Below are 17,977 nucleotides of genomic sequence, written 5' to 3'. Positions count from 1 at the left end.
TCACCCCCCTGGAATTCACATCTAGGGTGCAGGAAGTGAAGTCACATACTCTTAGAGATGCCACCTTGTCAGGCCTCAGATTCGTGTACATTTTTCTCATATACATTTTGTGTAAGCCTGGTAAACTCTCATCTACTTTTTTGGATCTGGAGGTTTGGTCCAAGCTGATTTGGAATTCATTCAGGGGTCATAACTTTTGTTGGGTAAGTGAAATGGTCCCTCAGTGTGATGGAATCATCTTTCATACTATTGAGATCATTACCTCAGTCAGCTGTTTGATATCACCTTTTGGGTTCAGGCCTTGCCAGAAAAGCCCTACAGGGAAATTTTAACTAGAATCTTCAGGTGGAGTGTTTTCCCATTCTAGAGCTAGGTTTCCAATTTTGTTTTTTGATGAAAGCAAATAAAAAATAATTATGGGATGATTCAAGACAAATTCTGTCTTTTGAAAGGTACTTCAATTTTATAAAATGATGGGTCTCTCAATGGCTTTGGTGTCTGAGTTTTATGGTAAAGGACAACATCTTGGAAGCTTGGAGGCTGGTCATAGTGATTTCAGAGAATGATCCTATTGGGGAAATAGTCAGTTCCATCCTTTGCTATCTTCCTTAAGCCTTATGAGATGGTGCAAGAACCCAGAGCTTAACTTGGCTTTACCCACTGGTCAGCATTTATTCATTCATTCCAAGCCAAAAGTTTAAAGATTTTCAACAATGAAAGAAAGCCAAATTGTTGCGATAGTAGCTCAGAGATGGAGGTAAGAGGAGGAATCCTATAGTCTCTATTTATTGAGATAAGGACAGGTGACTAAAAGCCCATTTCCCTAATATCAAGAACTTCAAGCATAGCTTCAGAAAATGTAGCCTAGAAAGAGAGATCCCAGACTACCTCTCGCTAGACCTCCTCCTGATTCAGCCTGGTGTGAGATGGAATGGGATAGGGTGGGGTGGGGGAGAGATGCAGAGGATTTGGCAGAAGATAAGTCTAATGCACAGGTTGCCTGACAGGAAAGAGAGGATCTTTGGGATATGATGTAGCAAAATATTTTCAGTCTCCCTTTTCCCATTTCCGTCTAGTCCTTGTAAGTCTGTGTTTATCTTTTCCTTTCCCTCTACTACCTCACCACCTCTTCCTTCTTTCCAGGCTCATCCAAACAACCTTTCTCCAGACTTGAGAACTGAGGAGTCAGTTGAATTGGAATAGAAATGAGGAAAATGAGGGTTGGAATATCCTAAGTGTTATACTGAGAGGCTCAGCTATTTCACTGGCCTCTCATAAAGAGAGAAATTATGGGTTTCCAGAACTTGCATTTTATGGACATTATCATTAGTACTATATGTTAAAAAATTTTTTCTTTTTTATGAGATCGAACATCAAGTTACCCTAGAAGAGCTACAAAACTTAAGTGTACTCTTTCAGGTAGGAATTGACCAGGTGAGCTTTCTAAATATTCATCTGTGTAATTTAAGTCTCTCTTTAATGGTTAATTTTTCAGGGAAAAGTACAACCCTTTTAATTCCTATAAAATAGCAATGAAGAATAAATTCACTTTAATTGTAATTTCTTAATGGAATTAGAAACAAATTATGAATGCATCAGAGAAATGAACAAAAGGGATACCATGTTAGAAGTTGACAGGGTTTAAGTAAGTGTAATTAGACATTCAATCCTTTGGGCTCTTGCTCCTAGACTAAACAAAATGCAGCTATGTTCATCATTAATTATTCTTTTTTCCTCTTAGGAGTATGAAAAGAGAGGAAGACAGCTGCTGGACATGGAAACTTTTAAATGCATAATGCAGCAGAGTATGAGGTCACAAAATAAAGTAAATGGATTTTATAAATGTTGGATCATTGAAACCAACCAAGTTAAAACTTTACCTGAATGAACTAGTTAAGCTTGATGTTCTATCAGTAAGATCACTCTCAGTTCTGACCTGTGATTTCTGCTAATGTCTACCTAATTCAAAGAACAGTTTATTTGGGAAAATATTTTTAAATTACTTAAAAGACCCTAGACCAACAAGATATTTAGAGACTTGTATTGAAAAGAAGAGAAAGGCTCTTGTTCCATCACTAATTATTTCTTAGACAGTCCTCAACTTATGATGGTTTGACTTTAAGAGGGTGTTAGATGGTTAGTGGAAACCATACTTTGACTTTTTATTTTTCTCCAGGGCTAGCAATATGCAGTCTGATCCTCTCTCATGAGGCTAGGCAGCAGCTACAGCACCCAGTCAACCATGTTTCACAAGGGTCAACAGCTGACAATACACTGACAACCATTCTCTACATAGGCAACTATTCTGTTTGTCACTTTCAGTATAGTATTCAATTATAAAATTGACTTTGTGTTAGATAATTTTGCCCAACTGGAGACTAATATAAAAGTGTTCACGTTTAAGGTGGGCTAGGCTAAGCTATGATGTTTGGTTGGTTAGGTGTATCAAATGCATTTTCCACTTATGTTATTTTCAATTTATGATGGGATTGTCAGGAAATACCACATCAAAAGTTGAGGAAGATCTGCATATCTGTTGTTTCCAAAGAGTGTAGACATCCTTTCCACACCCAATATGCTGAATTTAAACATTCCCTCTGCTGTATTGGTTAGCCCAGTTGTTAGCTCAGAATATGAAATCTTAATGAATGGCCATTCAGGCTCCTATAACAAAATACCACAAACTGGGTGGCTTATAAATAACAAACATTTATTCCTCACAGTTCTAGAGGCTGGAAGTCTGAGATCAGGGTCAGATGAGGGCTGTCTTCCAGGTTGTAGACATCTTCTTATGTTCTCATGTGGCAGAAGGGACTTGGGAACTCTGTGGGATCTCTTCCATAAGAGCACAGATATCATTCACAAAGTCTCCATCCTCATGACCTAAGCACCTCCTACAGGCCCCACCTCCTAATATCATCACATCAAGCATTAAGACTTCAACATATGAATTGGGGTGTGGGGGATACATTCAGTCCACAGTAATAAATAAGGTTATATTCCTCAGATAAAATACATATAAAAGGAGAAGTTCTGAAAGCACTACTTGCTAAAGTTTTCTGATTACATCTTAAATTATATAAAAACAATCGAGGTAAATCTCTTTGATCTGAAATTTGAACAAAAACATACTCCTTCTAAGTGCAAAGCCCAGAGTTTCAATGGCAACAGTAGAAGTTTAGATGTGTTTAAAATTTCTTCTACAATGAGAAATGATCATTAATTGGAACCTATTTTTAAACAGTTTTCCTCTATTTGTGCAATACTATACAAAGAACTTCTGTTGGGAAGAGAAAGGAGTGTTTTAAATGGATAAATTATTGGGTGTTTTACCAACATTCTAGATCTTTTTAACCAAAGCAGTCTAATTATTCATATTTTTAGAATACTTGTCTGCCTAGTTAACCACTCATTCCCCTATCCTCTTATTCATTCATTCACTCATTCATTCATTCATTCACTCACTCATACATTCATTCAATACATCTTTACTGGGACAATATTCACTTAGTATCTATTTACTAAGGGGCTTTGTTTTAGCCCCTGCGGCACACAGTCAGTCAAGATATGGACTAGAGCCACTCTAGAATTAAACATGGGTGCCATGGGGGCAGGTCTACTAGACCAGGAAGTCAGGCCTGAAGGAGATAAATCTTGACCTGAGTTTTGAGGGACAAAGGGAATCGCTCCATAAAGGAGGGACAGATAGGCAGGCCTTTGAGAAGAGGGAACAGCATTCCTAGAAGCACAAAAGCAAGAGCCAACATGATGCCTGTTACATACATCTAGGGGAATGCATGCAAAGGAATGTAGGAAAAGGATCAGATTATTTGCGACCATTTGTAGTAAGCTTCATTTCATCCAGTACACCACTGAGGAACCATGAAACCATGTCTTTCTTCACTTATTCAGCAAACAATAGATTTTTGATAATGTGACCACACTGTCTTAGGTTCTTTACATATTTTATTTCATTAGCTTCCACAATATCAGAATGGCTTCATTTTGAAGGCATTTTTATTCTTATTTTGTACCTGAAAAGACAGAAGTTTAGAGAGTCTGAATAACTTGCCTGAAGCCCCTCAGCTACTAGGAAAGCATGTGGGATTCGAAATCTGGACTGGAACTAATGCTTAATAAGTCAGTTAAGATTAGGTTCACCTACAAATGGACAGAAAATGCTAAGCCACCAAGACTGAAGCAAGATAAAGTTTTTTTCTCTCTCATGTAGAAAGTCAGGTGGTCAAAGGGCTACATGAAATTATCAGGACAGACTTATCCTGCTTTGCTGCTCTCCTACCTTCAGCACACGGATTCCTCTTCATGGTTCAAGATGACTACTTGGACTTTAGCCAACATGTTCTCATTCCAGGCAGCAGGAAGGGATAAAGGGCAAACAGAGATCCACTCTTTCCTTTCAAGGACAATTCCCAGAAGCTGCTTGTGACATTTTTAACTTTTTAGTCAGAAATTAGTCATGCGTCATATCTAGCTGCAAAGGTTGACAGGTAAATGTAGTCTTTTTTTCTGAGAAGGCATATATCTAGTTAGAAGCTGTGTGTTCTTTAGTAAGGAAGAATGGCTAAGAGGAACAACCTGTGTCTTCTCCACTATTCTAGGGTTTCATATTCTAGTACTGGCTAAAAACCAGTAAGTATCTCTCTTGCTCTTTCTAGGAAATGTTGACTTATTCAAAATTCAATGCCAAAAAGGGGAGGAGGCACTAAAAAGAACATTTAGGAAGAGGGCAATGTATAGGGTGAGCACTTTAGACAGAGGTGGCATCTAAAGGAACAGGAGTCTTAGTCCCAAAGTTCACCAAACCCTTGATCTTGGGGAAGAGCAGAGAAAGTAATGCTCTATTTTCTTATTTTGTACCTTTATATGTATTGTTCCCTTTGCCTAGAATGCTCTCCTCCCCCATTTTGCTTAAGTAATGACTCTCTCTGAATTCGAATTTTTTTTTATATTCCCAGAATCTAGCAGCATGTGTGGCACATGCAGCTCCCCAATAGATGTTGAATGAATGAATGATTTTAAGGCAGTGCAGCCATCATGGACTCAAAGGGGTCTGTCCTAACTTTCCTAGAAATTAATATAGGCTTCTCCTTTTAACCTGAGAGTGGTCTGTAGTTACCTATAGAATAGAACTAATCATTTTGTATTACACACTTTGCTGGTTTGTGACCCCAAGATATGGTGAACACTGTGAGGGCAAGTAATACATCTTTTAGCTCTGAGGTCTCAGCGTCACCATAGGACTTGGAATACCACTGGTGCTAAACCTGTATTTCTTCCATGAGTAAATCAATGTGTGGAGCAAGTTGTCCAATGTCCTTCAGGATTCCACATAATCACACTGAGAAGGCAGTGCCTTGAGCAGAGCCTTTTGTGTATAGACACCCCCAACCCAAGAGAGACCATCTGATGGCCCATGCCCTCCCTGCCTGAGGGTCAAGTCTTGCCATGGCTTAGGATACTGCATAACCCTTGCCTGATGCACTTTGTCTGGGCTCCAAGATGCCCAGGCATACCCACAGCTTTCCCATGCTCTGCTTTATGGTGACAAGGTGACCCTTTCTATTTCTAGTTCCATCTGTGGCCCTATGATTTTCTTGAGGCCATCCCTCTGAGTGTTTTGGTTTGTTTGGACATTCATTTCAAAGACATTTGTTTTGTATTATGTGCATGGTATTGTCTAGTTGCCATGGTGAAATCTGCACTGTCAGCCACACACAGGAATGTGATATGTCTCCATCTGAGTGTGACTTAGAGAGAAGTGGAGCTGAGCTGAGACCCACAGCCAGGGCCTTTCCTCACAACTTCTACACTGGCACTGAGTGTTGATTCACAAACAGCAAAGCCTTGGTGTTTTGAACCCCAGGCATCATTTTATTTTCTCCCTTTTACTGCCATTACTACAGAATGGCAAACACACCTGGGACTTATAAGAGAAAACCCAACATCTCACTCCCTCAAGAGACATATAACCTTACTATTTCTGAAGGTACCTTCTACATATATTTCTTAGATTATGGAATCTTGGGGTTTGAAAGGGCCTTAGAGGTCACTTAGTATATAGCCCCTTAATGTTCAAATTTTCTTCTCTGCCAAGCCATGAGTCAACATAAGCTTGAATACCCTCAGCTAAAGAAAACACAATGTCTTACAAGGCAGCTCATTTCAAGGCTACAGAGCTTCTGAACTTAGATACTTTTTCTCCCTTTAATGAGCTGAAATTGATCTTTCCTGACATTCTACCCATTAGCTCAATTTCTATTCTTTTGAAATAAGAAATTACCATAACAATTACCACTAAAACAAATTACCACAAACTTAGTAGCTTAAAACAAATGCATATTAATTTCTCACTGTTTTTATAAGTTAGGAATCCAGTCAAGGCTTAGGTGGGTTCTCTGTTTTAGGGTGTCTTAACACCCTAAAACAACCAGTCTCATGAGGCTGCAAAAAGGTGGTAGCTTTGACTGGGATATCATCTGAAGGCTTGACTGGGGAAGGATCTACTTCCAAGCACATACTGTTGGTGCCAGGGTTCAGTTCCTTGCTGACTGTTGGCCAAAGGCTGCCCTCCATTCCTTGCCATGTGGGTCTCTCTTTAGGGCAGCTCACAACAGAGCAGCTTGTCTCATCAAAGCCAGACAGGGAGAGGGGATCCCTGGGTGGCGCAGTGGTTTAGTGCCTGCCTTTGGCCCAGGGTGCGATCCTGGAGACCCAGGATCGAATCCCACGTCGGGCTCCCGGTGCATGGAGCCTGCTTCTCCCTCTGCCTGTGTCTCTGCCTCTCTCTCTCTCTCTCTGTATGACCATCATAAATTAAAAAAAAAAAAAAAAAAGCCGGACAGGGAGAGAGTCTGTGAAGCAAGGCCAAAGTTAGGATCTCATGTAATGTAATCACAGAAATGGCATTACCCTCTGCATTAGGTATTCTATTGTCAACAAGCAAGCTAAATTACTCAAGGGGTGATTACATAGGCCATGAATACCAAGAGGCAGGGATCATTGAGTCCATTTTATAATCTGCTTACTACAGACACACAGAAGAAATCTACTCTCCCTCTCATAGAATAATCTTTCTAAGAAGCTCAAAAATAATTTTCACGACTTGCATGTCCTCTTGTTTTAAGATACACCTAAGGGCACATCCTTACCACTCAGCCGTTGTACTCAGAACATGTTTTGCTGTTTTCTAAAGTGGGGTCCCTAAACACAGTCCAGTCTTTTGGCTAGAACTGACTAGGGTGGAGTGAGACCTCTTAGGAGCACATAGACTGAGAGACACAAATCCCCTCATGCTAATTAGGGCTTCATTTCAAAATCAGAAGTTCTAGAAGCCCTAGTCTCTCATGGGGAAAGAGTTTTAGGGTCAGCGTACTGACTTCCAACTAACAGCCCTAGTCCTCTTAATGTTTTGGGGCAGGCATTCCAGAGATCTTTGAGTATTATGCATTTTTATATGAAATTGATAAATTGGAAAAATTAAGATTTCTCCTCCTTTTGCATCTTCTCTCCTAACAACCTAGTGAAGAGTTTACTCTTGTGCGGTCTATATGTAGATTTATTTTTTTCCTTTCCAGAATACTGAACAAATAGAACAACTTTTCATGAAAATAGACTATGAATCAATGGGCAGAATTCAATGGGTAAGTTGGGTTATGTTTTTTAAATCAAATTTGAAATTAGTGAGGAAAACACATAAAATGTTACTTCTGAGCCTGTTCCTTTGTGGAGTACGCTGTGGCCCTCAGTGCTTTTGTGAACTTGAAACTGAACCAAGGGGATATGCATGTTCACAATTTTCAAATTTTGTAATGGCAGATTATACTTGGAATGGTTTCACGAGGGATTTCAATAGCTAAGGCAAGTTCCAAGAAGGGTTTCCTAAAACCAGGTAATAAAGGATGCATTTGTCACCTTATCCCAAAGCAAAAGTGAAACAAACACCAGTGAGGAAGAAATTCTGTGAGCAAAAAACACCTGATGAAAATCTGATCAGTTAACACATGTAAAGTATTTAGAACAGGGTCAGTCACAAAGTAAATTCTCAACAAATATTATCACCATCATCATTATTAATATTACCCAATTTGAGCTGTAGAATAATAAGGAGCTGAAAGATCGGCTTTAAACATTCTCTGCCATTGTGTCTGTCAGTGCCCTTCTATTGTTCCAGGATGAATTAAGTTCTAAAACGACAACTTGAGCAATAAGGCACCTCTTTTCAGACCCTGGGCCAATTCCCCAACCAAATCAAACGCAAGTGTTTACATTGTCATCTGACTTGAATAGGAAATCAGGATTCCAGAGAAGAGAAGGGGAAGCTCTAATGAAGTGGGGCTTTGGGGAAAGTGGAGAGAAGAGATGTTCCCAGACTCTGCAGTACCCCCACCCCATCCCTCTCATCTCAGGCTTCTTTTCCCTAGGTATACTGCTGAGATTCTTTTTTTTTTTTTTTTAATTTTATTTATTTATTCATGATAGTCACAGAGAGAGAGAGAGAGAGAGGCAGAGACACAGGCAGAGGGAGAAGCGGGCTCCATGCAGGGAGCCCGATGTGGGATTCGATCCCGGGTCTCCAGGATCGCGCTCTGGGCCAAAGGCAGGCGCCAAACCGCTGCGCCACCCAGGGATCCCTACTGCTGAGATTCTAAATGAGGCATGTATCCTGGTGGGTGAGAACTGTGCAGTCTGACCAATAAGGACTCAGGCCAGCCACTTGCTAGTTTTTTGATCTTAGGCAAGCAATGCAATCTTTCAAAACTTGGATTTTCAAACTTGTTAAAGGGAAGAACAATAGCATCTTTCTCATTCAGTTATCATGAGAATGGAAAGGAAGGTCTATGTTGCATGGAACATAATATACCGTCAATCACAACCACCACCACCACCACCGCCACTGCCACCACTGTCATCATCATGATTACCACCATCTTCTTTAGAGAGAGAGAGAGACTGAGCATGGGGAAGGGAGCCCAAGCTGGGTAAGAGACTTCCAACCCCAGCTGAACAGGCACATCCCAGTTATGACCCTTGCACTTTTGGCATACTAATGAACTAGTGAGTACTAATAATTATGTCATGTCCAGGGAAGGAATTATCCATACACTCTAATGGTAGAGAGAAATTTTCAAAGAAAGGAACATAGATGTTCCTGTAGATGTTTAATGAATTTTCCTTTATCCTGCAGGATGGCTTCTGCACGTATTTGCAGCTAGAGTATTCAGAGCAAGTGGATGCTTTGGCCCAAGAGAAAGAGGTTTCCTTCCAGCTGCCTGCTGCGCTGCAAGGGCTGTCATATGGGGGTCCCGTGCTGCGCATTCTCTCTATGCCTGACGACACCGTAATCATGATCAGAGAAGATGGAGCGATTTATTTCTGGTCCCTGCAGCTGAAGTTGAAAAGAAGAAAGAGAGTTTTTGTATGTGATTTTCATTTGATAAGGATGCTGAGTGCTCCAGTTTGATTTTATTTGCTATTTTAAACTGCTCTTCAAGTGGCATGATTACAGAAATTGTGTCCTTGAATGTAATATATTCATGTTGCCTTTTGCTAGTCTATAGAATGCAAATAAAATATGATCTCTATATGTAGTACAAGATAATGCTTCATTTTGCTCCTCAAATCAGATGGAGTAATGGACTACATATGACTCCATCATGTAATTTATCATATGTCTTAATGAATGACAAATGGAAGAAAATTTTCTGTTGTTTTTTTTCCTGTTAATAATTATTTCAATTTAGGCAGCCATGCTAAGTTTGTCTTCTTCAATCAGAAATTCAGAAGGCAAAAGGCATTTGGGAAGTAGACTTAGGAATAAAAATGCCTGACTGATTCCAGAATATATCCTGTCTTTAAAGTCATTTTTTTATTATTATCTCATTCAACAATAGTTGAGCCCCTGACATAGCCGAGGCTCTCTGCTAGGTACTGCAGACATAGAAACCCATCTCAGCATTCCAGAAACTTATCGTCTATACTAGAAGTTACAGCTATCCTAAATCCCTCAGGCTGCCAAATAAACCTTCCCTAGAGAGAGGGAATAAAGGTAGCTCTTCTAGTCTATGTAGCAAGTTCTTTATACTTGAAGGAGAATATTAATTTTTTAAAAACTATAACTTCAAGAATATTAATTTTTAAAAAAACTATAATTTTAAGCATACCCATTGTCAAACTGTCTTATAATTAAAAAGGCATATTTTTGTTTATTTCCACTCTTTAACATGTTAGGACAAGTCCATGAGTTGGAAGCCCAGGTCGATGACAGATGTCATCGGCATGCCACAGTACAACAAACTGATCATAGGGACTAGGTAAGTGCCTGCAGCTCGTCAATTGGAAGTAAACAGGCATTGTGTTATGAAATTCATTTCCATGTGTGAGCTTACACAGACACATATGCATTTGTTGTATTTAAAAGTCATGAAGCCCTTTTTAAAACATACTAGAACTCCTAATAACAATCAAAACTATTTTGCAAAGTTCTGGCCTTGTTTGGTTCATTGTAATGATGTCATTGCCTCAAACACCAACAGAGGCCCTGTTTTGGAATACTTCCAGAGTGAAAGTATGGGCCAGATGGGGAAAGAATCAGTCTTGTGACCTTTTAGCACATTTTATTTTAGATTCAAAATAATATTCCTATTTTATTATCCACCAAAATTCAATCCAAAGATCTTTGTTCAAAAAATAAAATCCACAGTAAAAAGATAATGCTCACTGCTGAAGAACCTCAGAAAAATGATCCTGAGCCTGGGAAGAAAGATCCTGAAGATTTTGATCTTGGTAGCACAACGAAAATGAACAGGCACCATCCTAGGCTGCTTGGTTAACCTCACTAATGGGCCACGGAGAAGAGCGTGCGGCTTGGTGTGTGGGAAATTTGGAAAATTTTAAGTCAAGAGCAAAGCAAAAAGTTCAACATGACACAGGGTGGGTGGGTGGGGGAGGGGAGGAAGTGTGAGGGCAGAGGTGTGAATTGTGATTCTGGGCTGGGAGACTGAGGAGTCAAGCTGCAAACCACAGGGCTCTGGAGGCACGGCTAAGGGAAGGGGCAGAGCTTGTAGGGGATTCCCATGACCCTGCCTACTGGGGCTCCCCCTGACTACCCCCAAGCTAGAGGTTTCTCTTCTCTACCTGGCCTCATCCAGAGGCCTCTGGTTCCCTAGGCTTCAACCACTTTAATGAATCAATGGTTAATCCAACCTCAAATAATCGAGGCTATTAAATACAATCCAGTTTAAGATTGAATCTAACAATTAAAACATATTTGTTAATATATTAAAATGTATTATTATAATTAATATTAGCTACTAAAAAGGAACAAGCTTGGGTATATACATTCAGCCCAGTATGGTTTTAAACACCATGCTCAAGAATTTAATTATTGTGTATTTTGCACACATAGCAGTTCAGAGATTGCACAGTAACCTACTAGAGACTCCCTGAGATGACAAATCAGAAGATAAGGCAAGATTTATGACACCTAGAGGCAGAGAACCACTCACGCTGTATGACAGGTGAAAAGGAGGTAGAAAAAAAGACATTCACACTGAAGAAAAGACAAGTCTTAGAATTTAGAGAGTGACCCCTATTTGTTCTATGCCAACAGATCAAAGCAGTAAGTTGTGTTTCTTATACCCACAAACTTGTTCTTCTCTCAGTCAGCTCCAAGGTAGACAAGATAACACAGGAGAGATGGGGTCAAGAGTGCAGGTTGGAAAGGTGGGAAATTAGGGGGCACTGAGTTAACCCCTTAGTTTCTAAAAGAGGTCTCAGCTCTCCACTTTGCAGATCTTACCATCTTTAGTATCTGCAATAAACAACAGCTCACATTTTTGAGCCCTTAGCAAGTCCTACATCCTGGACTAATGACTTTCATGAATTTCTCACACATCCTTTCATTCAATCCTCACAACTCTCCTAGTGATAGGAGATCCACATTTAACAGACGAGGGGACTGAGCGATGAACTGGGATCTGACACCTCAACTACTAGCATCCAGAGCTCATATTGTTGAAAGCTGTGCCAGCCTCCTGATGGAGAAGGATAGGCCAGGCTGGTTTAGAAACAGGCAGAAGAAACATCCCCAAATGGTAGAACAAGGGAGGAAGACCTCAGGTTCAGCCAGAAGGGTTGCTCAGTAAGGCAGGTGTTTCCACTGACTAGGTGTCTCTACTTGGTGGAGTCCGTGAAATATAAAAAATATTCTGTAAAAGTGATGTGGGGAATTTAAGTTTACTACAATTGTGCTTGATCTTTGAACAGAAACCGTGAAATCCAGCTATGTGAATTCTCCAACTGGGAGCCTTACTGTCAGATCAGTGGCTTAGAAGGTGTTCCTCTGAAACTGGACTACTGGTAAGAGCATCTCCAGGACCAGCAGGGCCTCAGGGGGGTACACTCTTTCCAAGGCACTGGGGCCTTCTCTCCTCTCTCCTTGGGCAGTTACATTCAGTTGTGTTCAATCAGTAAATGTCAGGGCTTCATGCAGCCTGTCATGACCATGCCACGCATCACAGTACTACCCAGAATGGAGGGGACCTTCCTACATCTGATAATGAAAGGGAAGCCCAGAGAGATGAAATGATTTTTGGAGTCATGCAATTATGAATTCATCTGTTTTAAATGCAGCTGGATTAATTTTCTTGAAACTTGACTTTGACTATGTTACTCTGCTTTTAATGGTTCCCTCTCCCAAAATTTTCACACCTTCAGAGAACATCCAAACCCCTCTCTGTCTTTTCAGCTTTAATCCCCTCTGAGCCTTCAGGCCTCCCAAGCACCAACATAGCTGAACAGAGACTCCCAACTTGGATCAGGCATTGTCACCACCATGCTGTTCCCAATGTTGCTCCCTTCCCCAACCATCCACCCCACCATGTTTCTTGAGCACGTAGATGCACCCTCATTGTTGGATGTGGGACATATGCATGAATGAGACAAGATTCCTAGGGGCTCTCACAGTCCTACAGAGTGGGTGGTTCATGCTGAAATCCTGACATTCTTCATGGCCCAAACTTCCGTGGTTTCCTCTGAATCTCCTCCATACCCAAAAGTCAATGTCTCCTAGAAGCTTCCCCAACCTTTGGCATTCATTGGTGGTCCTGCATATCATAGGATTCAGGTCCTGAGTAACTCACAGGCAGCACCAGTGCCTTAGTCTATGCTGTGAGTTCCTGCATACTGACTGGCAGGCTCATTGCAGGCTCTCAAGAAATGTTTGTTGAATGGCCAAGTCAGAAAAATCTTATGTAAGTGGACAAAAGGAGGCTCTAGTTTTATTTTGTCTTTCTTTCCCCACTTTTCCTTTATCTTCTGTGTGAGTGTGTGTGTTTGTGTGTGTGTGAAGGGAGTCCTTTGCTATGGGCTAGAGATTCAGGAATTTAACACACAGGACACCTAGTCCTCAAGAGGAATACAGTCTGGTAGTTGTGAATATATTAGTCTGCTTGGGCTGCCATAATGAAATATCATATACTGGGTGGCTTAGACAACAGAAACTAATCTTCTCACAGTTCTAGAGGATGGGAAATCCAAGATCAAGATGTGGGTCTGTTCTGTTTCTGGTGATGGCTGTCTTCCTGGCTCACAGATGGCTGCATTCTCACTGTGTCCTCAAGTGACCTTCCCATGATATGTATACATGGAGAGAGAGAGAGAGAGCAAGAGACAGTGAGAGAGAGCAAGAGAGAGCAAGTGCTGTCTAGTGTCTCTTCTTATAAGAGCACTAATCCTATCATGAGAATCCTACCATCCTAATTTCACCTATTCTAATTAACTCCTAAAAGTCTTGCCCCCAAATACCATCACACTGGGAATTAGGGCTTCACCATAGAATTCTGGGAGACATAAACATGCAGCCAACAACAGTGAATATTTACTGACATAGGAGGTGCTCTCTAATCATGTTACCTGTTCCTTACTGAGGTGTTTATCTAGGATAGAGTCAGCAGTATTGGCCACACACCCATCCCATCAACTAATGGGGTTTTCTGTTGATGATGTCATTCTCTTAGAGCCCCTCCTCTGTTGAAGGGCTATCCTAGGAGAGTAGGGGTGAGATAGGTGTTTCAGATACTTCTTTGCTCCTGTGATATGGAGACTAGTTTTCCCTTTCTTTATTTCATCTTCTTATGTTTAGCTTCCAGACACACCCAACAGAAAGCCAATATGAAATAGCACTTGTAACCCATTATAACCTCCACAGACTGGGTATTGGAGGGAAATGACCCTATGTCACCCTAAAACCTCACTTAAGAGTTGCTGGCTTGATTCCTTGCAGATTTCTTGCTAAGCAACCAGAACATAAACATTTTATCTCCATTTCATCTCACCGCCCCCTCACACCCAGACCTAATCGCTTCAAGCAATATTAGAACCAACATGGTATTTATCATAATATCCTGGGAGAGTAGCGTTCTGGTAAGTACAATGAAAGCTAGTTACGAGGACTGAATGCTCCAGGGAGCATTAATCATGGTGTCTAAGTGCATTTGTGGGAGCCCATTGTCAACTAATTGCGACGTATGGAGCTCATGCTATCATTACCTTTAATACACAATTTCACATACAATACAACTTCTGTTTTGTTGCTTTCACACTACTGTAGGTAGACACACTCTAAGGTATGCTTCAGCCTCAAAAATGTGATATATAAAAGTAAAACAGACAGGCAAGAGAAATATGTTTGATGAATGATAAATGTATCTGCCTAATAGAACCTTTAGATCATAAAAGACATTCAATAGCTATTTTTCACTAAACAAATATGAAAAAAATAAGTATTTTTAAATCCTTGCTTGATCCACTGCTAATTTGTCTGCTAACCTAGGGCAAGACATTGCCCTTCTTGAACATAAACTGACAACATAAGAAGAATAAGGAAAAAAACCCACAAAAACACTTTGTTCAGGGATACAACATCAGTTTACCTCAGAAAATTTCTAGGAAGAAAAACTTACATTTTTCTATTGTTAAAACCATATGCCAGTAAAAGACAGTAGAGATTGGCTTTACTTCCCAAATTAGAGACATTCCAGTTGTTATGTGTAAAAAACATGTTTTTATCTTGAATACTACTTGAATACTACTTCTCCATGAAATGAGCTCTGGAATATAGATTTAAAAAACACTACTTTCTCATCATGTTTGCACCCCAGTGTGGGAGGTAGACAAGCCAACCAACCAATCTTTACAAAATGAGAATTAAGTACTGGATAGAGATGTGCATGAGGTGTGAAGGCAGGGGTCCCACCCATTACTGGAGGAGAGATGGCAGCTGACAGCAAAGTCTCCACAGGGGAGTGACCTTTGAACTGGAGGACAATTAAGTAGTGGACCAGCAATGGAAAGGGCATTCCAATCCATGACAACAGTGTGAGTCCAGGTGGGGTGGGGGAGGAGATGTTGAAGTTTTTTGGAGAAACTAATGTCCTTTGGAATGAAGAACATTTTTTAAGGAAGAGGACAAAAAGAACATCAGGAAAGACAGACAAGGGATTTGCTAATGAAGAGTCACCTATGCCCTGCTAAACACTTTGTCTTGCATCTTCAACTTTATGTGGATTTTATTAGTAAATATTTAGTAGTCTACTTTTATTCAGTCTTAGAAAGAGAAGTAGAATATTATATTGTATACTACAGCCAGCCATGGTATTTTCATTTTTGTAGGTCCAACATGGTCAAATAATGGTAATTTCTTATAACTCAACCTATTCTATAAAATACACATGAAGCTCACAAAATGTAATTTTGATAGATTATATATTTGGCCATATATATATATGGCCAAATTTATATAAATTTATATATATAAATATAAATATGAACATATATATATATATATATATGTTCAAACACATTTTTGACTTTTTATTTAATGACCACTTTGCTTGCCTAGTTTAGAAATGCTCTTTTGGGATAATTTGGATGACAGTTTTATGAAGATTTGGATTACATATTTTTAAAAATTTATTTTATTTATTGTCATAAGAACACAACATGAAATCTCACCTCAACAAATTTTCAAATGTACAGTAGACTATCATTGACTATAGGTACAGTGTTATACAGCTAGATCTCTAGGGCTTTATTGATCTTGCTTAAATGAACTTACAACCACTGATTGGTAACTCTCCATTTTCTCATCTCCCCAACTCCTGGCAACCACCATTCCACTCTTTGATTCTGTGAATCTGACTACTTTAGATGCTTCATTTAAGTGGAATCATGCAATGTCTTTCCATAACTGACTCATTTCACTTCACATAAAACTTTTGTTGTGTTTGCTTTCGGCATCACATCCATAAAATCATTGCCAAGACCAATATGTCATGAAGCTTTCTTCTATGTTTTCTTCTAGGAGTTTTATAGTTTCATATCTTAATGTAAGTCCTTAATCTATTTTGAGTTGATTGTGTCTGATGTTAAATAGGGGTTCAATTTAATTCTTTTGCATGTGGATATCCAGTTTTCCCAACACCATTGGATGAAGAGACTACCCTTTCCCCATTGTATATTCTTAGCACTTTTATTGAGGATTTTTGTATCTACATTCATTAGGGATATTGCCCTATAGTTTTCTTTTCTGGAGGTATGTGTCTGGCTATGATATCAGGGTAATAATGCTGGCCTTATAAAATGAGTTTGGAAATGTGCTTTCCCCCTCTTTTTTTGGAAATGTTTGAGAAAGATCGTTTTTTTTTTTTTTTTTTTAAGGTTTGGTAGAATTCACCAGTGAAGTCATCATCTGGTCCTGGGCTTTTCTTTGTGAGAGGTTTTTGATTATTGATTCAATCTGGATAGTAATTACACATATCATCACATGTTCTATTCTTTTATGATTTAGTCTTCATAGGTTTTATGTTTGTAGGAATTTGTCCATTTTTTTTCTAGGTTATCCACTTTTTTTGGCATATAGTTTTTCTTTTTTCTTTTTTTTTTTTTTAAGATTTTATTTATTCGTTCACAAGAGACACACAGAGAGAGGTAGAGACACAGGCAGAGGGAGAAGCAGGCTCCCCAGAGGGAGCCTGATGATCATGCCCTGCACCAAAGGCAGACACTCAATCACTGAGCCACCCAGGTATCCCTGACATATAATTTTTCATTGTAATCTTTTATCATCTTTTTTATTTCTGTTGCATCAATACGATGTCTCTTCTTTCATTTCTCATGTTGAATATTTTTCTTTTTAATCTAGCTAGAGGTTTGTAAATTTTGTTAATCTTTTTGAAAAACCAACTCTTAGTGTTGTTTTGTTTTATTTTTGTTCTAGTCTTTTCTTATTTGCTTCCTCCTGCTAACTTTGGACTTAGTTTGTTCTTCTTTTTCTAGCTCCTTACAGTATAAAGTTCAGTTGATGATTTGAGATCTTTCTTCTTTTATAATGTAGATATTTGTCACCATGAAAGTCACTTTTAGTACTGCTTTTACTGCATCCCATAAATTTTAGTATGTTGTATTTTTGTTTTCATTTGTCTTGAAGTATTTTCTAGTTTCTTTTTTGGTTTGTTTTTTGACCAGATGGTTATTCAAAAATGTCTTGTTTATTTTCCAAATATTTGTATATTTCCCAATTTTCTTCTGCTGTCGATTTCTAATTTCATTCTATTGTGGTCAGAAAAGATACTTTGTATGATTTCAATCTTCTTAAGTTATTAAGACTTGTTATGTGACATGACATATGATCTATTCTGGAGAAAGATCTGTGTGTTCTTAAGAAGAACATGCATTCTGTTGTTCTTGTGTCAGATGTTCTATATATGTCTGTTAGGTTCATTTGGTCTACAGTGTTATTTGTGTCCTGTATGTCTTTACAGATCTTATGTCTGAATATTGTATCCATTATTGAAAGGGAGGTATTGAAACTTTTTACTATAACTGTATTGTTATCTCTTTCTCTCTTCAATTCTTTCAATATTTGTTTTGTACATTTAGGTGCTTTGGTGTTGGGTGC

The 17,977-nt window shown here is 39.2% G+C and overlaps 1 protein-coding gene across 4 annotated transcripts in view; it reads left to right on the top strand.

The window, feature by feature from the left end:
* Positions 1-17,977, top strand: part of LOC112669453 (uncharacterized) — a 38,112-nt gene that overhangs the window by 8,661 nt on the left and 11,474 nt on the right. For 3 of the 4 annotated variants that reach the window (XM_025462573.3, XM_035719551.2, XM_025462572.3), the window contains 5 exons: positions 1,742-1,825; positions 7,596-7,661; positions 9,206-9,436; positions 10,249-10,331; positions 12,286-12,378. In XM_025462573.3, coding sequence (XP_025318358.1) covers positions 1,742-1,825; positions 7,596-7,661; positions 9,206-9,436; positions 10,249-10,331; positions 12,286-12,378 — 557 coding nt within the window. The remainder of the gene's footprint in view (positions 1-1,741; positions 1,826-7,595; positions 7,662-9,205; positions 9,437-10,248; positions 10,332-12,285; positions 12,379-17,977) is intronic. The other variant, XM_025462571.3, reaches the window with a different exon arrangement.

Source organism: Canis lupus, chromosome 25 (genome assembly GCF_003254725.2).
Source record: "Canis lupus dingo isolate Sandy chromosome 25, ASM325472v2, whole genome shotgun sequence".
In the NCBI taxonomy this organism is placed as follows: Eukaryota; Metazoa; Chordata; class Mammalia; order Carnivora; family Canidae; genus Canis; species Canis lupus.
The sequence above is the reverse complement of the archived record's forward strand: the minus strand, read 5'-3'. Positions and strand labels throughout refer to the sequence as shown.